Source organism: Trichomonas vaginalis, chromosome II (genome assembly GCF_026262505.1).
Source record: "Trichomonas vaginalis G3 chromosome II, whole genome shotgun sequence".
Taxonomy (NCBI): Eukaryota; Parabasalia; order Trichomonadida; family Trichomonadidae; genus Trichomonas; species Trichomonas vaginalis.
The window spans coordinates 19914637-19939127 of record NC_067204.1 but is presented as its reverse complement, the minus strand read 5'-3'; the positions used below and the strand labels follow the sequence as shown (position 1 = coordinate 19939127).

At 33.4% G+C, this 24491-nt stretch overlaps 11 protein-coding genes and 3 pseudogenes across 14 annotated transcripts, besides 3 other annotated features; 10 read left to right on the top strand and 4 right to left on the bottom strand.

The window, feature by feature from the left end:
• Positions 1-2603: part of a mobile genetic element that runs on past the window's edge.
• TVAGG3_0575670 (uncharacterized protein) lies at positions 235-1167 on the top strand (the record flags this gene model as incomplete). Its single annotated transcript, XM_051238999.1, has 1 exon — positions 235-1167. One exon carries the CDS (start codon positions 235-237, stop codon positions 1165-1167), a length of 933 nt encoding a protein of 310 aa, XP_051096823.1.
• On the top strand, positions 1366-1890 carry TVAGG3_0575660 (protein of unknown function, DUF4107 family; the record flags this gene model as incomplete). Its single annotated transcript, XM_051238998.1, has 1 exon — positions 1366-1890. The coding sequence occupies one exon, from the start codon at positions 1366-1368 to the stop codon at positions 1888-1890; it is 525 nt and encodes a 174-aa protein (XP_051096822.1).
• Positions 2604-3454: 851 nt separating the features above from the next.
• Positions 3455-4966: a mobile genetic element.
• Positions 3833-4678, bottom strand: TVAGG3_0575640 (protein of unknown function, DUF4106 family; the record flags this gene model as incomplete). The annotated part of the gene is made up of 1 exon (XM_051238997.1): positions 3833-4678. A coding segment is annotated over one exon (846 nt), but the record flags the coding sequence as incomplete, so codon positions are not given.
• A 2144-nt stretch (positions 4967-7110) lies between the features above and the next one.
• On the bottom strand, positions 7111-8056 carry TVAGG3_0575620 (protein of unknown function, DUF4106 family; the record flags this gene model as incomplete). The annotated part of the gene is made up of 1 exon (XM_001322023.2): positions 7111-8056. A coding segment is annotated over one exon (946 nt), but the record flags the coding sequence as incomplete, so codon positions are not given.
• An 872-nt stretch (positions 8057-8928) lies between these two features.
• TVAGG3_0575610 (attachment subunit-related family) lies at positions 8929-9993 on the top strand (the record flags this gene model as incomplete). The annotated part of the gene is made up of 1 exon (XM_051238996.1): positions 8929-9993. One exon carries the CDS (start codon positions 8929-8931, stop codon positions 9991-9993), a length of 1065 nt encoding a protein of 354 aa, XP_051096820.1.
• A 4868-nt stretch (positions 9994-14861) lies between these two features.
• TVAGG3_0575600 (uncharacterized protein) lies at positions 14862-15101 on the top strand (the record flags this gene model as incomplete). Its single annotated transcript, XM_051238995.1, has 1 exon — positions 14862-15101. The coding sequence occupies one exon, from the start codon at positions 14862-14864 to the stop codon at positions 15099-15101; it is 240 nt and encodes a 79-aa protein (XP_051096819.1).
• An 18-nt stretch (positions 15102-15119) lies between these two features.
• TVAGG3_0575590 (serine threonine-protein phosphatase family) lies at positions 15120-15362 on the top strand (the record flags this gene model as incomplete). Its single annotated transcript, XM_051238994.1, has 1 exon — positions 15120-15362. One exon carries the CDS (start codon positions 15120-15122, stop codon positions 15360-15362), a length of 243 nt encoding a protein of 80 aa, XP_051096818.1.
• A 1302-nt stretch (positions 15363-16664) lies between these two features.
• Positions 16665-24491: part of a mobile genetic element that runs on past the window's edge.
• Positions 17100-17881, top strand: TVAGG3_0575580 (annotated as a pseudogene). The gene has a single exon. A coding segment is annotated over exon 1 (782 nt).
• On the bottom strand, positions 18055-18923 carry TVAGG3_0575570 (annotated as a pseudogene). Its single transcript has one exon. A coding segment is annotated over exon 1 (869 nt).
• On the top strand, positions 20164-20738 carry TVAGG3_0575560 (uncharacterized protein; the record flags this gene model as incomplete). The annotated part of the gene is made up of 1 exon (XM_051238993.1): positions 20164-20738. A coding segment is annotated over one exon (575 nt), but the record flags the coding sequence as incomplete, so codon positions are not given.
• Positions 20761-21708, top strand: TVAGG3_0575550 (uncharacterized protein; the record flags this gene model as incomplete). The annotated part of the gene is made up of 1 exon (XM_051238992.1): positions 20761-21708. A coding segment is annotated over one exon (948 nt), but the record flags the coding sequence as incomplete, so codon positions are not given.
• TVAGG3_0575540 (DNA/RNA polymerases family) lies at positions 21844-22302 on the top strand (the record flags this gene model as incomplete). Its single annotated transcript, XM_051238991.1, has 1 exon — positions 21844-22302. One exon carries the CDS (start codon positions 21844-21846, stop codon positions 22300-22302), a length of 459 nt encoding a protein of 152 aa, XP_051096815.1.
• On the top strand, positions 22662-23312 carry TVAGG3_0575530 (uncharacterized protein; the record flags this gene model as incomplete). Its single annotated transcript, XM_051238990.1, has 1 exon — positions 22662-23312. The coding sequence occupies one exon, from the start codon at positions 22662-22664 to the stop codon at positions 23310-23312; it is 651 nt and encodes a 216-aa protein (XP_051096814.1).
• TVAGG3_0575520 lies at positions 23379-24312 on the bottom strand (annotated as a pseudogene). The gene has a single exon. A coding segment is annotated over exon 1 (934 nt).

Sequence of the window (24491 nt, the reverse complement as noted above, 5' to 3'; positions counted from 1 at the left end):
GACATAAATGTTTTCGCTGTTGAGTCCATAGAGTCTGAAGTTGCTGATATAATGATTTGGTCATAATATGAATCTTGACCTAAACGCTCTGTTATGAGTATATGACGAATGAGGTTAAATGTCTTACCTGACCCCATCTTTCCACAATAGAAATAAACACCATTTGAACAGAACTCATAGTCCTTACTGAAAGGAAGAATGAGAGAAGAGTTAAGTTTGTCTGTAGTTTCATTCATGTCTTCATCTACGTCATGTATTAAATGCTTCATTTTATCTCCATTAAAAATGCAAGTCAGAAATATTCAGAACATAGCACCGAGTCTAACTGACAAGAGTATAAAGATATACTATGAACACGTTATGATGAAACCAACCAAAATTCAAGAAAGTCAGTATACTTATGAATATCCAAGACACTGGGTAGAGTATGTAGGAGGTGAGAAAGCTATTGAAATAAGACAAGTTAGAAGTATTCCAGCAGGAAGGACAATATTATTGAAGAACTTTAATGTTTTGAGGTATAATGATGAGACAAAGAAGCAAGATAGTTTTCCTATTGCTGTGTATGTGAACCTAGACACAGGAGATGACATGAAAGTTTTTAACACAAAGCTTCAAACGGTAGTGAGAGAACAACTGACTGCGGAAGGACACCCATTACCTTCAGAAGTTACCATAGCGTATAATTTTGAAACAAATGCAATAGATTTTAAAGTCGTCTCTGCAAAGAAGTCAGGTTTTACATTTAATGAAGCAGATGTATATTCGAATGAAAACTTCAAAGCTATTGCATGGTTAGATAATGACGATTGCTTTAAGAAAATATTTAAATTCAGTGACTCAACGATGTCAATAGATGACCTTCGTGGAATGTTACCATCGACGTTTACAGTAGAAGGTTCAGCAGGATTGCTTACAAGATTGTCAATTGGTGGTATTTGGTCTCGTGAGAACATTGTTATAAAATCCAGTATAAGTGAATTTGCTGAAGAATCTATATTATGTCTTTCAAACTATATGTATTCGCCGCCGAAGCATTATAGTATAACAAACTTTGTCAGTAAGTTTAATATAAGACTTGTTGAACCTTCTTCAATGAAAGATGTTGTGCTACCCAAAGACGGAAAGGATGGACTCATTATTGAGATGATTTTAATAGCATATTAAATGAGCTTGTTTTTAAAGGTCATTCATGATGAAATAACTGTTGTAGAAGATGTTAGCAATTGTTCAGACATTTTGAAGCGTATAGATGAGATAAGAAAGAAGTTTATGAATGAGAATGTTTATGTTTCATTGACTTTCTCCAGTAAAGAGAACTTTTATGAGATAATATTGAAGAGAGATGATTTTAATATGGTGTAAATGGTAGCTTGGGCAGCTTTAGGCGCAATGGGAACAAAAGCATTAGCATTTGGAGCAAAAGCACTTGGGGCTTATGACGCAGTAAATAAAATGAGTGGAGGAAGAGTTTCGAAGACATTAGATGCAAATAAAGGAAAGATTGGAGGCTGGGTTGCAAAGAAGTTAAGATTAAATAAAATAGGGCTCATAAATAAAGCATCCAATTTGGTTGCGACTGAGTCAGAAAATGCTTTAGGAAAGGACGATGAGTTTGCAAAACATGCAAAAGACTTTAATGACCAGATGAAAGGTGAAACAATGCATTTAAATAGAGTCGATGGAACTAAAGAAAATGTTTCTTCTCCACCAGTAGTTCTTCCGTATGGTCCCTATGGAATGTATGGAAACCCTTACGAAAGACCATTTGACCCATTGACTGGTGGAAGTAACTGGTATCATTACGGACGAAGAAGAAAGACAGTTAAGCTGGAGACAGACGTGAAGAAAGCAACTAAAAAGAAACCAAGGAAGAGAGTTATAAAGTAATGAATTCAAGAGACCCAAAGGGTCAGAGCCGCTTTGCGGCTAGGGTGAAAAACCGGGTGAAAAAAGAGGTGAGATTTCACCACTTCACCTAAATTTATTTTTGTGCTATGTTTTCATACGTGTGAGGGTGGTGATATCATTAATTTTTAAGTTTATTTTTTATTTTATTTTTATTTTATTTTTATATAAATGACGAAAAAACTATGAGATAACAAACTACAACGGTCATGAGTTCAAGAATTTGTTCTTCGTTCCTCGTGAAAGTACATTCTATCAGATACGAGGGAGAAAGGGTAAAGTTAGTTTGAGCATTTATGAAGGAATGAAGAATGGAAAGTTTATACAAGCATACGATACAAACGGTAAACGTGTTTCATTAGCTTTGTCAAAACTTACTAACATTTATTTTGACAGTGACTTTGACCTATATGAAGAAGAAAGTGAGTCAGAAGATTATGAGCTGTTATGTGAAGCACAGCAATGGGAGGAGTTGCAATACTTTTGTAAGTGAGAACGTTTTTTTTTACATTAGTGAAGTCGTTTGTGAAAACGTTAGTGAGGTGAAGTGGTTGGTGGTTTTGTAAATATTTAAGGTTAAGTTAGTGTTGTCGTTTGTGTTGTAAAATATACGTTAACGGTTTTGAAAGTGTCAAATTCACAAGTATTGCGTATGGAGGAACGCAGTGCCGCCGTACACAAGATATGTACTAACTTAATATCTTGTCAATGACATTATATGAAACACCACAGCAACTAATGTCGGGTTCTATTTCTTTGATGTTTATATCGTCTGCCTCTGTCAAAAGTTTCAATAGTTCTTTCAAAACTTCATGAGGTGCAATGACATATGAGTTCACTTTTACAGGGTTGTGCTCGACCAAGTTTAACATTATACTAAAGCTTGACAAATCTTCTCCTGAGTTTGAAGTTTGTCTTTCAGTTGTTTGGTAGTCGTTTCGAATATCTGCAACAGAACTTAAGTCTCTGCTAACTTCAGGATATGTTGGTTGTTCTTTTACAGGAACTATTGTTATACCATCTTCGTCTTCGTATGGTTTCCCCACTTCAACATCTCTTTCTTTGACATTGACAACAACACTTTGACTGTTTGTTTGAGTTGGTGAATTTAACTTCACATCTGCCACCGCCATTAAACCTTTTGAAACACTTACGCTTCTATTTTTCGGAAATGACATTTTACTTAGAATAAAAAGATGGACGTATTGAGTATCTCTTCGAATTGAAGCAAACAAAGTTTACACACAAACAATACAAATACATTGACAGAATAGTTCTTTATACAAACAATGGAAAATGTTATAGAATAGCAGTCTTTGCTGAACCTAAATATTTTCATAAAGCAAAGAAAGTTGGTATAACCGAATGGTGAAAGTTCTTGACGTTGCACAAAAATATAACTTCAAAACTGACGATATTTCTAAAGGAAAGTTTATAATTACAATTTATGTCAAAACTGGCGTACTGTCAATATTTGACGGAGAGAAGTCAGTTCAAGAACAACTTACTGACCTGCTGCCAAAATCTGCTCGATGGAAGCTGTCGTTATGCCAATCTGAGGAGCCCCAGCAGGTTTCATCGAACGAATCTTCAAAAGAGCATCTTCCGTGAAAAGTGCTATTGGTTTTGTAAACTTCTTTGCTCTCAATTCATCTGGACCGTCTCTGTCACCAGTATATTGTATTTGTACTGTACCAACAGTTGAAATACCACCCATAAAGTCTTCTGAGTCAGCAAATGGAATGCCAAGCCAAAAGTTTGAACGGTCTCCATTTGTATATTGAGTTTTTTGACCTCCTGTATGAGTCCATACTTTCACATATGGCATAATAGAACTTTGCATTTCAGGGTTAATGGTTGTTGTGAAGTTGTTGTTAAAGTTCATAGCATCTAATGTCAAGTTGTATGACCTCATATCCTCAACTGTAGAATATTCTTCTCTTGGATAATATTTGCCATCTATGTTTATATGATATTTAATACCAGGGTTGTAGAAACAAGAATAGTCATTTATAGTTCGTCTGAACAGTACAAACATAGTATCTGCATGTTTCATTGCAGTTGTTAAAGCAATATCTGTTCTTGCACCTGGGTCAGCACTTTGGTTTCCAACTTCACCTGCAAAGTCTTTGACAGATATTTGGTGTATAGGGAACATAAGTGGAACTGCAATATATTTGGCAGCTAAAGCATTTGAAATATCTGGGTCCAACATATAGACTGCAAGTCTGCTTTCTATTCTCTTGCATTCAAACTTTTCGCATGTGAACTTAACTGGGTCCCAAGCAGTTCCAGCAGCATTGAAATAATAGTTTACTTCAGTGTTGAGGTTTGAGAAACCAAAGTCTAAGTCAACTTTGTCTTTGCAAAAGTCGGCGAATGACGTTTGATTTGTTCCCTTTACGTCTGTAATAGTGAATGGGTCTTGTGTTGGTGCAATGACTAAGTTATTTTTGCTTGGAGTAAGTTCAATAGAAATTTTTCCTGCCCAGTTTGGCAAGTATCTTAAAAACCTGAAGATGAGGAAAGATGACAAAGGAACTCTAAGTTTCAGTTTTACTTTGGTTACTGCTGCTGCAGTTTGTTCAGAAAGGTTAACATAAACTCCTGGAACGTTAGGGTCAAGTCTTCTTATTTTCTCAATAGTTGCATACTGGTCTGTTTGTTCTCTAGCTTGTGGTTGTACTGAGTTTCTCAAAGCGAACCATTCATAGTTTGCCCATGTTACTGTTTGAACTAAGTCAGAGTTAGAATATATCTTATATCCCATGAAAACTTCTGGAGCATATTGGTATCCGACATAGAAAATTCCATTGCAACCTTTCTTGTCAGACAACTTGGCAGAAGGTTTTATTTCAATGTCTTGTTCCACGTATAAGAATGAGTTGTCAATAGAAATAATATGAAACCTGTCGCAAGCAATATCTACTGTTGTTGAAGAACCTTCTCCAAACTCACCTACGTTTCCATAAGAAACAGCAGTTGTATATTCGTAAGTTCCAGGAACTATTTCTGACCTTCTAATGGCATTGTCGCATTCGTTATACCATTCAGAAACATTTCCGTTCATGGCATCCAAAACTGTTGGCGTAATATTCTGAGCGGCGTACATTTCATATGGTAAAAATATAGAATAGTTGGATTTATGTGTCATAATAGAACCCACTCGTACCAAGCTTTACTTTCTTCCTGACTGAGTTTTGTTGCATCTTTGCCTCATGTTCACCTAGTATGTTGTAAATTTCCCATGTCCTTTTTGCCTTTGGGCTCTGGTCGCCCATCTCAGGTAACCTATATCCTAGAAAGATTTGTCATAGTTTGTATTTGAGTCTTCGCGTATTGTTTGCATGACTCTTTCCTGAGTTTCCGGTTCAAGCTCTTCAAACAGAGCTTGTCCATATGGAATAAGCTCGTTTCCAAATATATGTTTTTGTAGCCATTCTGGTTTTCTTTCCATGTAACCAATAATATCTTTTGTGAATGGGAAAGCTTTTACCCAATTTCCAGTCTTGCGTCATTTATTTCTGTAGTTGGTTTTATTTTGTCAAGGAACATGTTTTTCAATACTAACATTTCATTTGGTACTGTCCATTTGAGTTTTCTTAAATATTCATCCCTTCTCGATTCATTGTTTGCAAAGTAAGTTTTTATGACATTTTGCAAACTTTCGTTTGCAAGGTCATGTACAATAGGTTCTCTTCCTTCTCTCTCCCTAACTTCTTTCTAAACTCTTCACCAAATATACCATCTCTATGGTTCTGTGTAGTTCTTTGAGATAAATGTTTTAGAACGTCAGGTGTTATATTTCCATCAGCCATGTTCATTTCATACTGGTCCAAAATATCTGCATCTTTCATATCTTTCAATGGCATTAAAGCCGCGCTGAAAATACCAGCTATATCTGGTTCACCATTCGCTTCCATTGCGTCTACAACTTCTTGGAATTGTGGTTGTAAGTTTATGAACCACCTATCCGGATTAGCTTTATGACCCCATCTCATTGTAGTTCCATAGTCTGCAGAAACAAAAGTAGGTTTGTTTCCATATTTGTTAGGTTCTGAATGAACTTTAAACAATGTTTCATTTCTATATGTTTTGTTGAAATTTAACCTTTTATTTTCACCGAGTTCATCCAAAGATTGAACGTTATATGCTCGTAAGTAAAAAGGATTGTTGTATTTGTGTACATTTCTTTCAGTCTTCCATTCTTTGCTGAATATTTTCATCTGATGTTGGAGTCTTTTGTATGTCGGCGAACATTTTTCGATATTCTTCTACTATGTCAGCCGAATTTTTCTTAGACTCTTGGAAAGATTCCATATTCTCCGCATACTCTTGTTGAGGGTCAAGATTTTTCGGCTGTTCCAAATCTTCATCTAGTTCTGTGAAGTTAGTTTCCAAAGGAGGGACTTGTTCGTTTCCTTCAGGCTCTTCTAGCTGTTGTTGCTGAACTATTTCTTCCATGTCTGGTTGTATCTGAACTTCTTCCTGTGGAGTTTCTTGTACCTCATCTGCTGGCATTTCATATATTCCGAGACCGTTTTTAACAAGTTCCCTATTTAAGTCATCCGCATTCATAACCCTTTCTTCTTTCGTTCCGTCTCTATTTTTTACGCGTTTCATGAAGATAGTTGAATCATCATTTAGCTCTGACACCAAATATCTCGGAGTAAATTCATCCATGTCATTTGGATGATATGCTATTAAATCATATCACTTAGCGAGCTTGTATTTTCCAGGTTTGAAATTATATCCCATTTGGTGCTGAACCATAAAGCTAAATAGGTTCGGGTCAGTATTTCCTTCCTTGAACTTTCTAATAGCTTCTTTATATCTGTCACTAAAGTCAAGAGTATCTGGGTAATCATAACCTTCCTTAAGCATTTTAAGAATTCTTGGTTTCCTTGTTCTCTACTTCTTTTATGTCCTTGCTCTGTTTGTGCTTTGTTGTTGTGCAGGGTTTTGAACTGTTGGTTTGCTGTGCTGGTTTTGGTTGTGGTGCTGGATTTTGAACTGTTGGTTGCTGTGCTGGATTTTGAACTGTTGGTTGTTGTTGTGGTGCTGGATTTTGAACTGTTGGTTGCTGTGCTGGTTGTTGTTTTGGTGCATGCTTGTGTCTGTGTCCATGTGACGATGTAAATGTTTTAGGTAGTCCTGGTGCAGGTGCTTCTCTTGGAGGGTTTGGTGGTATATAAGTTCCACTAGCTAGTATATAAGTTCCACCAGCTGGTATATAAGTTCCACCAGCTGGCACATATGTTCCATCTGCAGCATAATGTCCTACCTGACTTTTCGTTTTTAAGAAAGCATTTACTAGGTCTGTTTTGGTCTGTTGTAACTCTTTTTCTTGACTTTCCACAACAGTTGCTCTAACGGCGTCATAGGCACTTTGAACTGCCTGTCTCGTTGCTGCATCTGTTATTTTCGTCATATTTTGTGCTACTTCTCTTAACTCTTTGTCGAAACCTTCAGACTTCAGTTTCTTTCCAGATGAGAAGTCGTTCACTAGTTTCACCTTACTATGAAGAGCTTCGAAGGCGTTCTTAAAGTCAGCATTCATTAAAGCTTCATTTGAACTGTCTTCATCCGCTTGTATTTTTGTCCTTATTGACCCTATAAGTTGGGCTGCTTTAGCGTTGGCTTGGGCATCTAACCAGTCATTATTAGCTTTTATATATTCTGCGCTTTTCATTGCCTTTTGCATGGCTGCGTCGTTATTTTTACTTTCTTGTGCTAAGTTTTCATACTGTACGGTTTGGTTTTGCAACTGTAAAAGTTTTTCTGCCTTTACATTTGCTTCAACTTCTTTTTTATACTCATCGCTATCCATATATGTCTTCAGGGCTTTTTGTTTTATCTCTTCATCTTTCAGTACTTTATATTGAGTAGTATGGTTTTTCAAATTTATAACATCTTGTTCCATTTTTGCTACTTCTGCTGCTTTTTCTGACACTTTTTTCGCATATTCCTCTGTACTTAGTTCTTTCAGTTGTTCTTCTTTCTTCTTTTTCTCTACGTTTAACTCATTGAGTTTCTTTGTGTGTCTGTCATATTCTAGTTTCTTTTCGTTTTCACTTATTTGTTTCTGTATGTCTATGTTTGACTTTTTGACATCTGTTATTTGATTTTTGAGTGAACTCAAATTCATTTGACTTTGAGGGTTATAAGCTGTTCCGTCTGCAGCTCCACCATAGCCTGCCATTTTCGCTAAAAGTGCCGCTCTTAAACCTCCACTCTGTGCACCAAAACTCGGTTTAAAAGCATAGGGTTGCTTGACATTTGTTGCAACATAGTGGGGTCATTCATCATTTGTTGTTGCAACTGTTGTTGTGGTGTCAGTTTTACTATTGGATGTTTCAATGCTCCCTTCCTCTTACGTATATTCTTACGTAGCTTACGTGGCATTTTAAGTGAAGTTAAAAAGCGGTTTTTGACAGATGTTTATATGACACTTTTTGTTCAGCACAAAAAACTACTCGGTCAAAGTGTTGTCAGTTTTGTAAAATAACCGTCCTATCTCATTCTATAAGGGGAAAAGGCTTCTCAAAGTATACTTCCTTGGAACGCCCGTAACTTTTCCTGTAGCGACGATAGACCCTTACTTGTCCGGACAAAGTTATACTATTTTGAGTGCTCTACAAAAAAGTCAAAGCGACGACTCTCAAAAACCGTTGTGTAAAAAGTTTTACCGTTGGACAAAAAAGTATATATAGAAAACAAAAAACGTTTATAGTTCATTCAATATTTGAGATGGAACGGTTTGCCAACGGTAACTATTAAATAAAATAAAAAAATAGAGGGGGTCTCCGTTGACGAAAACGGTTTATTTTAAACTTTTCTATGAGTGGTCCGAAAAAAAACAGTTCATTTTTCATAATGGAAGGAAGAAAAAGTGTCGCAAACAATTCGTCGACTACCTCTGCAGTTAAAGTTCCTACAACTTATGTCTCACCATTCTCAAAACCCTTACGACCTCCTATAATACCAAAGCAACTTCCTCATACAATTGCAAACAAATTGTTGGACAATTCAAGACAATCTACTCAAGAAAATACCATACAAACAAACGAAACAACAGATACAGTTGTACCAGACACAACAGGACAAGTTTTACAGTCTTCTCCAATTGCAAACCAATTGTCCAACAATTCAAGACAATCTACTCAAGAAAATACCATACAAACAAACGAAACAACAGAGGAACAACCAAGCGCGTCATCGATGACGACAAGGTCCCAGATGAGATACCTCGCGTTCGCGAAGCAATTTCAATCAGGAGATACAGAAAATACAGAAGAAAACACTACCATATCTGAACGTGTTCGCAGGCAATATGCTAAAAAAAGACTTCAACTCCTTGAAAAACTCAAAAACCAATGGGGAATTCAAGACGACACCGATTATTCGGAAGTGTTTCAGTCTGTTATGGATAGTTTGCAACCAGTTGAAAATGAAGTTAAAGACCCAGGTGTTCTCGTGGACTTGTTTGTTCAATACTTGCCTGTTACAGCAAACCTAATTGCACTACAAGCCATCGACCAATTTATTAGACTTTTCCCCAAAAATATGCAAACTTATTTGCAAAATGTGAAAATTGCTGAGTATGTCAGCATATATCCCAATACCTACAACTATCTCGAAGAATTGGATGAGTATGGGCAAAGGTCCTTTTACGTATACTTTTTTACCAATCCAGGACAGTCAAAACGGTTATATTGTATACAACCTTTACCAGAATTTCAAGACAATTTCCATGTCATATCCACTATAGCGTTAGATACACCAGAAAGAGTTCCCTACGGTAGCAAAGTTAGTATTTCAAGCTTCCCGAAAGCTACCAAAGGACATCCTATAAAATTGGCAGAATTCACTCATTCAAATTGCCAATTCAAACAGGATGTTGAGTTTGTATTCTTACACGATACCACATTCATAATACAGACACCTCCAGATGGACTCTACAAAGTATTTATAGCTGGACACGTAGCACCAGATGACGAAGAAGAAGTCGAGGAAATTATATCTTCGGATAATGAAGAGGAACAAACATTTGAAGATGTTAAAGACTCAGATTATACTGAGTAAAAAACTATTTAAGATTAAAAAATTTTATTTTATTTAAATATCTTTCTTTTTCATCGGAGTCTTGGGGTCAGTCCTCCTCTTGGGTCTTGGGCAAAATTTCTTAGGGCTAGAAGGGGCGCAGCCCCTGGAAGCCCCACTACCTTTTTTTTTTTTTTTTTCAATGATTAATATGAAAAGAAAGAGAATTCTATAAAACAATGATTAATATGAAAAGAAAGAGAAAGTAATAAAACAATGATTAATATGAAAAGAAAGAGAATTCTATAAAACAATGATTAATATGAAAAGAACGAGAATAAGTTTCATGTTAACATCTGCACCATGATCAACTAGGAATTGGACAATTTCTATTGAATTCGCTTTGATGGCAATACTAAGAGGGCATTCATTAATATCGAGAGAAATTCATAAAACAATGATAAATGTGAAAAGAAAGAGAATTAGATAAAACAATGATTAATATGAAAGAAAGAGAAAGAAGTAATAAAACAGTGATAAATATGAAAAGAAATATTATTATATAAAACAATGATTAATATGAAAAGAAAGAGAATTCTATAAAACAATGATTAATATGAAAAGAAAGAGAATTCTATAAAACAATGATTAATATGAAAAGAAAGAGAATTAGATAAAACAATGATTAATATGAAAAGAAAGAGAAAGTAATAAAACAATGATGAATATGAAAAGAAAGAGAATAAGTTTCATGTTAACATCTGCACCATGATCAACTAGGAATTGGACAATTTCTATTGAATTCGCTTTGATGGCAATACTAAGAGGGCATTCATTAATATCGAGAGAAATTCATAAAACAATGATTAATATGAAAAGAAAGAGAATTCTATAAAACAATGATTAATATGAAAAGAAAGAGAATTCTATAAAACAATGATTAATATGAAAAGAAAGAGAATTAGATAAAACAATGATTAATATGAAAAGAAAGAGAATTCTATAAAACAATGATTAATATGAAAAGAAAGAGAATTCTATAAAACAATGATAAATGTGAAAAGAAAGAGAATTAGATAAAACAATGATTAATATGAAAAGAAAGAGAATTCTATAAAACAATGATTAATATGAAAAGAAAGAGAAAGTAATAAAACAATGATTAATATGAAAAGAAAGAGAATAAGTTTCATGTTAACATCTGCACCATGATCAACTAGGAATTGGACAATTTCTATTGAATTCGCTTTGATGGCAATACTAAGAGGGCATTCATTAATATCGAGAGAAATTCATAAAACAATGATTAATATGAAAAGAAAGAGAATTCTATAAAACAATGATTAATATGAAAAGAAAGAGAATTCTATAAAACAATGATTAATATGAAAAGAAATATTATTATATAAAACAATGATTAATATGAAAAGAAAGAGAAAGTAATAAAACAATGATTAATATGAAAAGAAAGAGAAATTCATAAAACAATGATTAATATGAAAAGAAATATTATTATATAAAACAATGATTAATATGAAAAGAAAGAGAAAGTAATAAAACAATGATTAATATGAAAAGAAAGAGAATTAGATAAAACAATGATTAATATGAAAAGAAAGAGAATTCTATAAAACAATGATTAATATGAAAAGAAAGAGAAATTCATAAAACAATGATTAATATGAAAAGAAATATTATTATATAAAACAATGATTAATATGAAAAGAAAGAGAAAGTAATAAAACAATGATTAATATGAAAAGAAAGAGAATTAGATAAAACAATGATTAATATGAAAAGAAAGAGAAAGTAATAAAACAATGATTAATATGAAAAGAAAGAGAATTCTATAAAACAATGATTAATATGAAAACAAAGAGAAAGTAATAAAACAATGATTAATATGAAAAGAAAGAGAAAGTAATAAAACAATGATTAATATGAAAAGAAATATTATTATATAAAACAATGATTAATATGAAAAGAAAGAGAAAGTAATAAAACAATGATTAATATGAAAAGAAAGAGAAAGTAATAAAACAATGATTAATATGAAAAGAAAGAGAAAGTAATAAAACAATGATTAATATGAAAAGAAATATTATTATATAAAACAATGATTAATATGAAAAGAAAGAGAAAGTAATAAAACAATGATTAATATGAAAAGAAAGAGAATTCTATAAAACAATGATTAATATGAAAAGAAAGAGAAAGTAATAAAACAATGATTAATATGAAAAGAAAGAGAATTCTATAAAACAATGATTAATATGAAAAGAAAGAGAATTAGATAAAACAATGATTAATATGAAAAGAAAGAGAATTAGATAAAACAATGATTAATATGAAAAGAAAGAGAAATTCATAAAACAATGATTAATATGAAAAGAAAGAGAATTCTATAAAACAATGATTAATATGAAAAGAAATATTATTATATAAAACAATGATTAATATGAAAAGAAATATTATTATATAAAACAATGATTAATATGAAAAGAAATATTATTATATAAAACAATGATTAATATGAAAAGAAAGAGAATTCTAGAAAACAATGATTAATATGAAAAGAAATATTATTATATAAAACAATGATTAATATGAAAAGAAAGAGAAAGTAATAAAACAATGATTAATATGAAAAGAAAGAGAAAGTAATAAAACAATGATTAATATGAAAGAGAAGAGAATTCTATAAAAAATGATTATATAAAAGAAAGGAATTCTATAAAGATTAATATGAAAGAAGAAAAGTAATAAAACAATGATTAATATGAAAAGAAAGAGAATGTTATAAAACAATGATTAATATGAAAAGAAAGAGAAAGTAATAAAATAGTGATAAATATGAAAAGAAATATTATTATATAAAACAATGATTAATATGAAAAGAAAGAGAATTCCATAAAACAATGATGAATATGAAAAGAAAGAGAATAAGTTTCATGTTAACATCTGCACCATGATCAACTAGGAATTGGACAATTTCTATTGAATTCGCTTTGATGGCAATACTAAGAGGGCATTCATTAATATCGAGAGAAATTCATAAAACAATGATAAATGTGAAAAGAAAGAGAATTAGATAAAACAATGATTAATATGAAAAGAAAGAGAAAGTAATAAAACAGTGATAAATATGAAAAGAAATATTATTATATAAAACAATGATTAATATGAAAAGAAAGAGAATTCCATAAAACAATGATGAATATGAAAACGAGAATAAGTTTCATGTTAACATCTGCACCATGATCAACTAGGAATTGGACAATTTCTATTGAATTCGCTTTGATGGCAATACTAAGAGGGCATTCATTAATATCGAGAGAAATTCATAAAACAATGATTAATATGAAAAGAAAGAGAATTCTATAAAACAATGATTAATATGAAAAGAAAGAGAATTCTATAAAACAATGATTAATATGAAAAGAAAGAGAAATTCATAAAACAATGATTAATATGAAAAGAAATATTATTATATAAAACAATGATTAATATGAAAAGAAAGAGAATTAGATAAAACAATGAAAAAAAAAAAAAAAAAAAAAAAGGTAGTGGGGCTTCCAGGGGCTGCGCCCCTTCTAGCCCTGATGATGTTTAGTAATAAATGAAGTTTTTATTCGGAGGGCTTCCAGGCGCGTTGCGCCCTCTAGCCCCGAAGATGTTTAGTATAAATGAAGTTTTTATTCGGAAAATTGTTAGTCTTCTGGGTCGAAAACATTATATAATGTGTCACTTTTCACAAATTATATATGTTTTCATGTTTTGTAACTTTTCTGTCACTTTTCGGGTAAAAAATTTTTATTATTATATATAAATGAATTTTACAAAACCACCGTTACCGTTCTTTGGAAATAAGAGTAGATGTAAAGATATTATATTGAGAGAACTTAAGAAACTACCGAATGGTCTAACATTTGTAGATTTGTTCGGTGGAAGTTTCTATATATCCCATTTGTGCCATATAATATTCCCAGACTCAAAGATTATATGCAATGACTTCGACAACTATATGGACCGTCTCAAACATATTCCAGACACAAACAATATATTGAAAGAGTTAAAAGAAAAGATACCTATAGGTAAGATGGAACGTATACCATTAGATAAGAAAATATTGTGAGAGAGGTTTTGAAAAAAGCAGAATATATAGACTGGGATAGTATATCTGCTAGACTATTATATAGTGGTTCTATAAGAGTTCATGACATTGAAACACTTATGTCAAAAGTTTTATATCTTAACTATACAAATGTTTTCAAAGAGAACATAGAAAAATATATTGAGGGTATAGAGTTTGTGAGATGTCATTGGACAGAGTTGTATGAAAAATATAAAGACAAGGAAAATGTTTTCTTTATAGTGGACCCGCCGTTCTATAACACATGGGATTTTCAATACCAAGTAGACTGGACTTTGAGAGACTCTTTAGAAAACTTTAGACGTTATACATAACCATCCATGCTTTTACTTTACATCCGATAAAAGTGGTTTGGAAACCGTTATGAGATGGTTAGAGGACATACATGACTATGAGTTTATATATGACAAGATAGAATATGAGAGATGTCCTATAAATGGAGAAAGTGTCACAATAAAGAAATTTTATTAGTAAGTAAATGTGGTTTGAAATCGGATTGTTAGTTTTTAGGTTTTTTCCATTGTGTCATTTATTTATTTGACGTGGCAGAAAAGTACAGAGAATATGAAGATGAACCAATGCCTGCAAATGTTCAGTATATGTACTCGTAAGAGATATTTTTATCTAATATTAAATGGACGCACAGAACTTAGCGAATGCACAGCAACCTGGACAACCAAACCCAGAGAATATTCCAAATGAAGTTAGAATACAAACTGCAATGGCAAACTATGGTCAAGTGCCAACAGATGTACAAATGCAAACTGCCATGTCAAATGACGCTGCGTTAGGTTTGCCACCATGGTATGCAAATATGAGATGGAAAGAGTTTTATACAAACCCTGAAGTGGGATATAAACAACTTTATGCAGATGACGCGAACACAGGAGTTGACCCAGAATATGTTTTCTACCAGAGGAGAAACAGAATGTATGAGCTCCAGTTAAAGAATGCTATGGAACTCAACAGGAAACGTAAGAGACTAGGCGGACATTAGATTTTTACATATAGTAAAATGGGTTTCTTCAGTAGTATTGGAAACTTCTTCAGAAGAGTTGGAAGAGGTATATGGAATGGAATAAAATCTGTCGGAAGAGGAATTTGGAACGGAGTCAAAAATATTGGTAAAAGAGTAGGTCAGTTCGTTGGTATTATACCTAAAGACCCTGAACCAGAAGAACAAGCTCCTGTTATACAACAGCCTGAACCTGCACCACAGTCTAGTTGGCAACCAAATCCAACACCTCAACCGTATTAAAAAATTATATTTTTACCGTTCGATAGTAGTTGTATATGAAACTAAGTTCTAAGTAAAACGCATGGTATAATGGAATTATTCTTTTTTCCATCTGTAGTAAACCATACTTGAAAGTCTGAAATACTTCCACTTGGTGGTTCGTATAACTTTGTAGGTTTTTCGTAAAAGTCATTTGCCAAGCATAAGAAAGAGTTTTGGGCGCCAGAAAATGAAGCATGAACAATAATAGCAGCTGGGTCGAAAACATCTTTAAATAAATATGGTTCATCTCTTGCATATCGACTGTAAATATTTGCTAAAGGAAGTTTGACTTTCTGATTTAACATTCTTTGCAAATAATACCATGACATTGCAGTGAATTCTGTATATATTTGTTCGTCTTTATTTGGATTGTTTTCGTAGATTTGAAATGACACTTGTGAATTTTGTTTGTCATATACAATTCTCACATAAAGTGTGCTCTCGGTATTTGCATATTCATCAGCATATTTTGCATAACATGAATTTATTTTATCTTCTATATTTTTTAACGCAGTCTGTAGAGAAGATGAAAGGTCAACTTGTATTAGCTCAATTTCTTCCCACATTTTTCGTTTCCCTTCAGATATATAATCTATATGAAACCTTACAATAAATGGAAAACTTTTATCTTCTACAGACACAAATTTTATTCTACGAAAGCCAATAGCTTTTGTGACAGATGGGTCTCTTAGCCATCTTAATGGGTAGTCAAAACGATAGCCTTCATGCTTTACGGTCTCTGTCTCAAACTTTTGACCGACATTAGTAAAAAGTTCATCTAATGGTTTAGTTGTAGCAACTCTTGAATTTTCTTTTTCTATTGGAAGCATATTTTATCTAGAATAAAAAATGTCGAAAGATATTGCTTCCATGAGAGAAATACAACACAACCGACAACTCATTATGCAAGCTCTAAATAAGAACACAACAAACTTTTCAAACTATTCTAAGATATCTGAGTCATTGAAAGAAGGAAACTTAAAACTGACATTAAACCCAATGACAGATGAGTTTCTATTTCAAGACAATAAGAACCATACTGTCTGTATAAATCCAACAAAAGGAACTTTAAACGAGAAACCTATAAATGAACTTCTTTTGAAAGCAGATGTTGACAACAAAGCTGACAAAGAATATGTAGACGATGCAATAGCAAAAGAAGAAGAAAGAGCTAACAATGCTTATGCAACAAAAGAACATACTCATCCTGAACTAGCAGACAAAACATATGTTGACAATAAAATGTCAAGTGAAGTGACAAGAGCTGAAAACGAATATTCTAAAAAGACTCATATACATTATATTAACCAAATACCAAGTCTTAAGGAAACATTAGAGACAAAAGCAGATAAGACTCATACACATTCTATATCTGATATTACAAACTTACAAGAAACCTTAAACAGGAAAAGTGACGTTGGACATACACATACCATTGCAAATATTACAAACTTACAAGAAACCTTAAACAGGAAAAGTGACGTTGGACATACACATTCTATATCTGAAATAACAGACTTAAACGTTAGCCTTGAGAAGAAAGCAGATAAAACATATGTTAACGAAATATACCAAAGTTTAGTTGGAACAAAAAATATTGAAACTATTGTTGGTGACTTTTCTGTCAATGAAGAAAACAAATATTTTAGATGGCAGTTGGTACAGTCCTTAAAAAATGGTACACGGTATAAACTCATTCCGAAAAATAACAATGAAATGTATGTAAGCTATAAAAAGAATGATGGTACACAAGTTAAAGTTCCATTAGACAACAACTGTTACTTGAACTTATATGGAGACGAACAAAAGAAATATTTAAGAGTTTATGAAATGGCAGATATGACATTGCCTGACCCAGCTCCAATACCATATTATTATGACTATGGATATGACGGCGGAGCACTACATGCAGATGAACAAAAGTTAACATTATATTTAGATTATTATAGATATAAAAGATATAATGCAATAGAAAAAACGAGAATAGTATATTATTATATAGATGACAAAAATAAATATTATAGTCAAGACTTTACCTACCCTGAAAACATAAGATTATATTATAAAAAATATTCTAACACAAACCAGAAGAAACCCGAAATGGTTGCGCTATATTTTAAGTTCAAAAGAGACAATCCTATATTATCTCATATGTTTGATTTAATGAACCCAGTAGGTTCTATTTATACATCTATGGATGCAAGAGGTCCTCAAGTAATGTTTGGTGTTGGTGCATGGGAACAAATAGTCGACAGGTTTTTGTATTGTGCAAACTCTTCAAAGGAAACAGGTGGAAGTAAAACGATTTCAGGTGAAAATTTACCTGCACACAGTCATTACATAAATTTAAGTACATCTCAAGAAGGTTGGCATAGGCATAGATATTGGGTTGGACAGGAATGACAAAAGGTAAAGGATATGATGTTAAAGACGACGTTAAGTTTGCTATAAATTGTTACTGGGATGACACTTGGGGAGAAGGAGACCATACACATCACGTTTCAGGATATACGCAAACAACGGGACAAAGTAAAGAATACATGCCACCTTACATGACAGTTTACGCATGGTATAGAATTGCTTAGTCGTCATTTTCAACTTCTTTAGCATATTCGTCAGGAGTTGTCTTATATTTGTTAGGAACTGTCTTTGAAAGTATACCACCTTGAACTTTGACAAGTTTGAAACGAGGTCTGACAATAGTAGTTTTATCTTCTGCTTGCAGTGTGTACATTTTGCCATGTTTGCCTAAAACTTCATAATATTCTCTTGTATACTTTCTTCTATTTTTACGAACACGAATGTGAGTACCTGTCGAGTTCCCATTGTTGTCATAGTCAATAGTATTTTCATATGGGTCGCGTTTAGGTATTTCTATTTTTACTTTGTCACCCTTCTGAAGTTTGAAGCCCGGCATTCTTTCTTGTTTGTCTTTTTGACTAAATTATTAAATATATAGTCTTTCTCTAAGTCAGGGTTGTTTTTCATTTCTTCGGGGGAGTGGTTTCCCAAACCTTTTTGTTTACGGTTATTGTAAATATTTAAAACTTGTCTCATCTTTGCCATGGAGAAGTGTCTATATTTGTCGTCATATGACATTTCATTTGCTTCACCACCTTGTGGTTGGTTTAAGTCTCTTAACATTTTTATACAACCGTCAATGACACCAAGAGCAGAATGGTTTTGGTCGACAATGAAATATTGGTTTACATTTTTTGAACGCAGATAGTTTTTAATATCATCTGATTTGAAAGAACTTTCACAGTCAGATGTCAGTTTTGTTGGATGGTATTTGTCAACGAATATTGTCAAAGCAGTTTTCACATCTAAAATATTTTTGGACCATAATGGTATGGCTTCACAGTATCTTGTGTTTTGACCGACAAATATTAACCAGTATGGTGGTCCATCTTCTCTATACCTCGGAATGTTTTCCAAGATATCCATAAACCAAGCATTTGGTGTTGAACTAAAGATTTTTACCATGAGTGCTTTCTTTGTCGCTTTAGAAACATAGGGGTCCTTGTTTGGATTCGTCATTTTTTACCCTATAAGAAATGGGTTTATTTGGCGCATTAGCAGGAGTTGCATCCAGATTTTTGCCCGCAGTGGGAACAATAGCCAGAGGTGCATTTGGAATTGGAAGGAAGATTTTGAGTACATTAGGTATACTTAAAGAGAAAGCACAACCTATTATACAAACTGTACAGAAAGGTTGGGAGGTAGCACGAGATGCAACAAATCTTATTCCAAATCCTGAAACAAGAGGAAAAGTTCAAGGATGGATGGACAATGTAGGAAGACAAGCAGGAAACTATTATAACAAAGCAAATGACTACTATAACCAAGCAGGACACTATATGGACCAAGGTGAAAGATTCTTTAACAGAGGATATAACCATGCAACAATGGGTAAACAATAACCAACCTCAACCGCCTCAAACGTGGGGAATGTAAAATTTTTTACTGAGATGAAATGAACAATACAGCATTGAGACAAATGGGTTCAAGATGGATTTGTCGACTTCCAGCAGTTACACCACGTGTTTGTCAAGTTCTTCCTATACCTCAGGAAGTTTTAGACCGACTTAAAAAACAACAAACAACCAGTTGAAAACAAACCAAACTAAAATTTTTTACGGACCTGAAAATGACCGAAGAAGTTGAAACGGTAGATTTGACACCACAAACAAAAAGTTCAGAACCATTGTCAAAAACTGTCAAAGAACTTACAGATGAAGAGAAAAATTCAATAATAGAAAGTGCCAGGTCTGGAAATACAAACCCTAACTATAAAGTCACTTTTCATAGAAATGGAACGGCTAGTATCTCAAAAAAGAAACAGACTCTCACAAATAAAATATTGAAGTCTGAAGGAGCTTTTGAGACAACAGATGGAAAAGTTTACTTCACTGACCAACAGTTCATTATAGAACATCTCATTGACTTAGAGTCGAAATATTCTAAACTTTACAACAAACACAAAAAGTTGAAAGGAAAACAAAAACAAATGGCATATGATATTTATGAAGATGTTGACGACACAACTGTTCCTGCAGGTGGGGCACAGCCCGAGGAACCGAAAAGTGACGAAAAACCGATAGAAGAAGAAAAACCAAAAACTGAAGATAAACCAAAACCAAAGTTTAGTTTCCAAACTAAACCAAGTCAACCTTCATTAGCTGGTATGGGTTGGCGTCAAAGACTTATGGCAGCAGGCGGTTATGTAAAGTAAAGAAAAAAATATTTTTTTATTTTTATAAAAATGCCCCCATATAGAATGGATAGAAAATCTGCTAGAATAAAAGCAGAGTTACAAAAATATGGTTGGAGAGTTTCGAAGAATTTTAAATATAGGAAGGGAAGACCCATAAAAGTCTATGACAAATTGTCTGGTCTTCGCTACGAAATGGATTTGGAAACAGCACGTGCCAATTATCCAAACAGACTAGAGAGGTTAGAAGAAGAACGTCTTATGGACATGCCTTTCGATGTTAGTGAACCTCAAGTTGAAGGACACGACGGCTTTGCCAGATTCTACTGGAAACATGACGAACAATTGCATCCTTTGAGAAGGAAAAAAGGTAGTGCAGAGGATGGTCATGCTCCCATGGAAAGAACAAGATATGCATATGAAAAGTACCGTGAAGTTAGAAGTCAAATTACATCTGGTCGAACCTTTACAGTAAACTTTGACGAAGGAAAGAACAAAGAAGGCTTCATGGGAGTACTTGCTGCAATTCAAGACGGAAATAAGAAAGGACACAATCTCAAATTGACCATAACAGATTTGGATGGTCACATTTACTATGCACATGGCAATGAACAAACAGCCGCAAAACTTCTTGACGCTTTCAAGACTACAAAGAGAGAACAAATGGTTGACTCAGACTCAGACATTTTGAATGCAATTGAAGGAATTGCAAGTGTCAAGTTCGAATGGTACCAACCTAACCCTCAAGCAGTCAGACAACATGCTGGATACTTCCCCTTCATAAATAAGTCTGACATTGACTTGACAAGGTATGGAATTTACAATTCAATTGAAACAATTGTCAATGAACCTTGTATTCTCACATGTCTCAGGAACTCTGGTCTTGTTACAGAAGAGAAGATGAAGTATCTTGAGTCATGTGTGAAGACAAGGTACATTCTCAGAGGTCAATTGGCAAAAATTGCACCGTTGGCAAATGTCAATATCCGAGTCAACATACCTACAGCTAAAGGTTCTTCACATGACGACTATGTTGTTGAGTTCAATTTACCATGGTTGAAGATTGTAATTGTCCACAACCACTTCATGTTGAACGAAAGTCTTACAAACCCATTGTTCGGAAAAGGCAAGTGCAACATTGTCAGAGCTGTAAACATTCTTTTCGAGAAAGGTTTGTTGGAACCAATTCCAGATGACAAGCTGACAGAAACTTTTGTACCAAAAGACGAAACAAACTTTTCACTGTTAGCAAGACCAAAAGTTGTTCCAGACAAAGTTCTAGTACAAAAGAAGTACACAATTCCACAAGGAGTTGGATTGTTCGGATACCAACCTGAACCAGAAGAACTTCCAATGAGGTTGCAAGAACTTCAAGATGCTATAAATAAACTTCCATTGAGACATCCAATTGACGTCAAATTGTATTGGAGAGCATCTGAGTTAGGTCAGAAGGTTTTATATGAAACAGGTTGCTTCGACGATGTTTATGAGATAACAGGAGAAGTTTCTCAGAAGATAAGAGACTCACTTGAATTTCCACAAACTGGACCAATTGGTTGCGACAAGTTCGACTCAAACGAAAAGATATACTATGTCGACCTTAACGCTGCATACATGAGGTTTGTCCAATATATTCCGACTGGAATTCCAAACGAAGATGGTGAGTTCCCGGGAAGGAACTATACAGTTGGAAAAGTCATACAACAACTGTATGATATTAGGAAAGCTTCAAACCCCAAACTTGCAATGACACTCAAATTGCTTATGAATTCGACATGGGGATATTCCATTAAAAAACCTCAAGAGATGAAGAGTAAACATTATGAGAAGGTCGACAACTTTGTTGAAAGGTTTTCTCCTTTTGTTTTGAAGTACGAATTCACTCAAGGTCAAAGTGGCTTAGTAACCACATTAAAACCTATTGTCGAACATTGGTCTTACCCTCAGTTCGCAAAAGCAGTCCTTGACAACTACAACAAATTCTTCTCCGAAGTCAAATCCAAAGTTGTGGTTTACTATGAGAACATTGACGCACTCATGACGAACGAAGAAGGATACAACAAACTCATTGAAATGGGAATGGTTGGTGAAAAGATGGGCTGTTTTAAGCTAGATAAGGTATTTTCCGAAGTTCATGTAATATCGAAAAGGAAATATTGGGGCATACTTGAAGACGGCACAGAAATAAAACATTGCATGAAATAAAAAATTATTTTTTAAAAAGTGACATTTTTAAAATTTTATTTGAAATGTACGCTGAGTTTGTTGGAGAAGACCGTTAGGAAACTTGTTTGTTATATGAGAAATATGAAATGGCATACCATTTTAAAACAATATATTTTTACATATATTAAATGCTTCAGGTTGAAAAACAAAGAACAAAAGTAGCAGATACAAAACCGTTAGACTATATCTTTACAAATGCTGGTAGGAATCTATCAGATGAAGAAATTTCATCCCGAGCATACAGGTTTGACTATCCAATTCGTTGGCTTCAAAGTCCTTCAGATGCAAAGGCAATAGGATTTAGAAGAGTTTTGTTTTCAAATAGAACTAACGCATTTATGTTCGCAGTATATTTTCATGGGCAGTATAAAGGTTCTGATGGTCTAATAGACAAATTTGACGAAATGAAAATCTTTACAGTTCGTTCAGACGAAAGTCTTGAGAAAACTCTAAATGACTTTCAAACTCAAATGAACAAATATTATTGGGAATTTCAAAAAAAATACAACTCTTTACTAAATGGAACATACTATCTGAAACTAGAATATGACAAGATGAACTCCACCGTTTCATTTCAAAAGATTGAAATTAACCCTCCAAGAGATACAGAGTTTTTATTTTGGGAAGTAGACAAACGTTCTTGGGCACAATTTCTTCGGTTACTAAACCAGAACGAACCATTACCACCAGATGGTCCATTTAAATTTATACTTCCACCAGCAGATTTGATGGTTTATAGAAACGTGTTTGACCCTCAAAATGTTATGTGTCATGCAAGTTTCAGTTCAAGCAACAATAGTTTTCTATGTATTGGTAAGGACTTTTATGACTTTGCTTCTAAATTCTACGAACCATCTAGTAACAGTTTCTCTGACTTTCAAGTTTGGTTCACAACAAATGGTGTGCAACATATTATTCCATTGTACTATGACTTTTATCTCGAATTGTCTTTCATATATAACTACAGAAAAGTGCTGAAAAAGTATTGAAAAATAATGTTTAGGTGAAGAGGTGACATCTCACCTCTTTTTTCACCTGTTTTCTCACCTGTTATTTTATAACCGTTTTACATGAATTGTACGATGTATATTTGAAATCTTAAACAGTTTCGTAGCTTCTATTTCTTCTTTTAGTACATCGAATGTTTTAACGATACCGAAGGTTTCTTTATACTTCTTCTTGACGTCAGATAGAAGGAAATCGTCAGCAGTTGGATAGTTTTTGTTCAGAAATTCTAACATGTTCATTTTATTTTCTGCTGGCTTCTCTGCTTCTTTCTTTAAATCTGCATAGTCGTTTCTCATTCTTTCTATCTCTTTGACGGAGTAGTTATATTTCCTAATTGCTGCTTTACATTTAGAACATTGCGGGTTCATTTTTGCGTTATATTCTGAAACCTTACCTGCTAAAACAACTAAGGCGTCAATGGTTTTCTTTAAATCTGAAGCAGTTGGTTTTATCTGTTCGTTCCATACTTTACCTCTTCTATCTTTATCTCTTATTTCCCAAACACATTTTGCAACTAATGAAACAAAGTTGTCGTAGGTCTTAAATTCTTCAGATTTATATATGTCAGAAACATTCTTATAAACCATGTCGCAATCTTTGTCCATAACCTTATGGTTGCAATGAAAACCAAGGAATTCATAATTTACCTTTCGTATGAACTTCTTTATTTCTACTGAGTCAGTTGGTTTCACTTCAATTTCGTCGAATTCAGGAATAGTGAGTTTTTTTGTTGGATTTCAGGTAGTTTAGGCAAATGGTCAATAATGTCCTGCATTTCATAAAGATATTCTTCATTTGTTTCATCTTTCGCACTACAGTCTAAATTACTTGTTAAAAGTTCTTGCTTTATCTTCTGGATTTTGTTTCGAAAGTATATGAAGAAGGAATGAAGCTTTTCATCTCTACTAACATAGATGTTGGATTCATGACTAACGAGTTTGGTGCTGTTGTTTGAATTGTTGTTGTGCCGATTGTTGACATTTCTGTTCTTTTATACAAAATAAAAAAATAAATAAAATAAAACTAACTTTATTTTTTATTTCATGAAAATTCATGAGGTGAGAAAACAGGTGAGAAAAGAGGTGAAATCTCACCTCTTCACCTAAATTATATTTTTGGGTCATTTACACTCATTACGATGAAGAAATCATGACAAAACA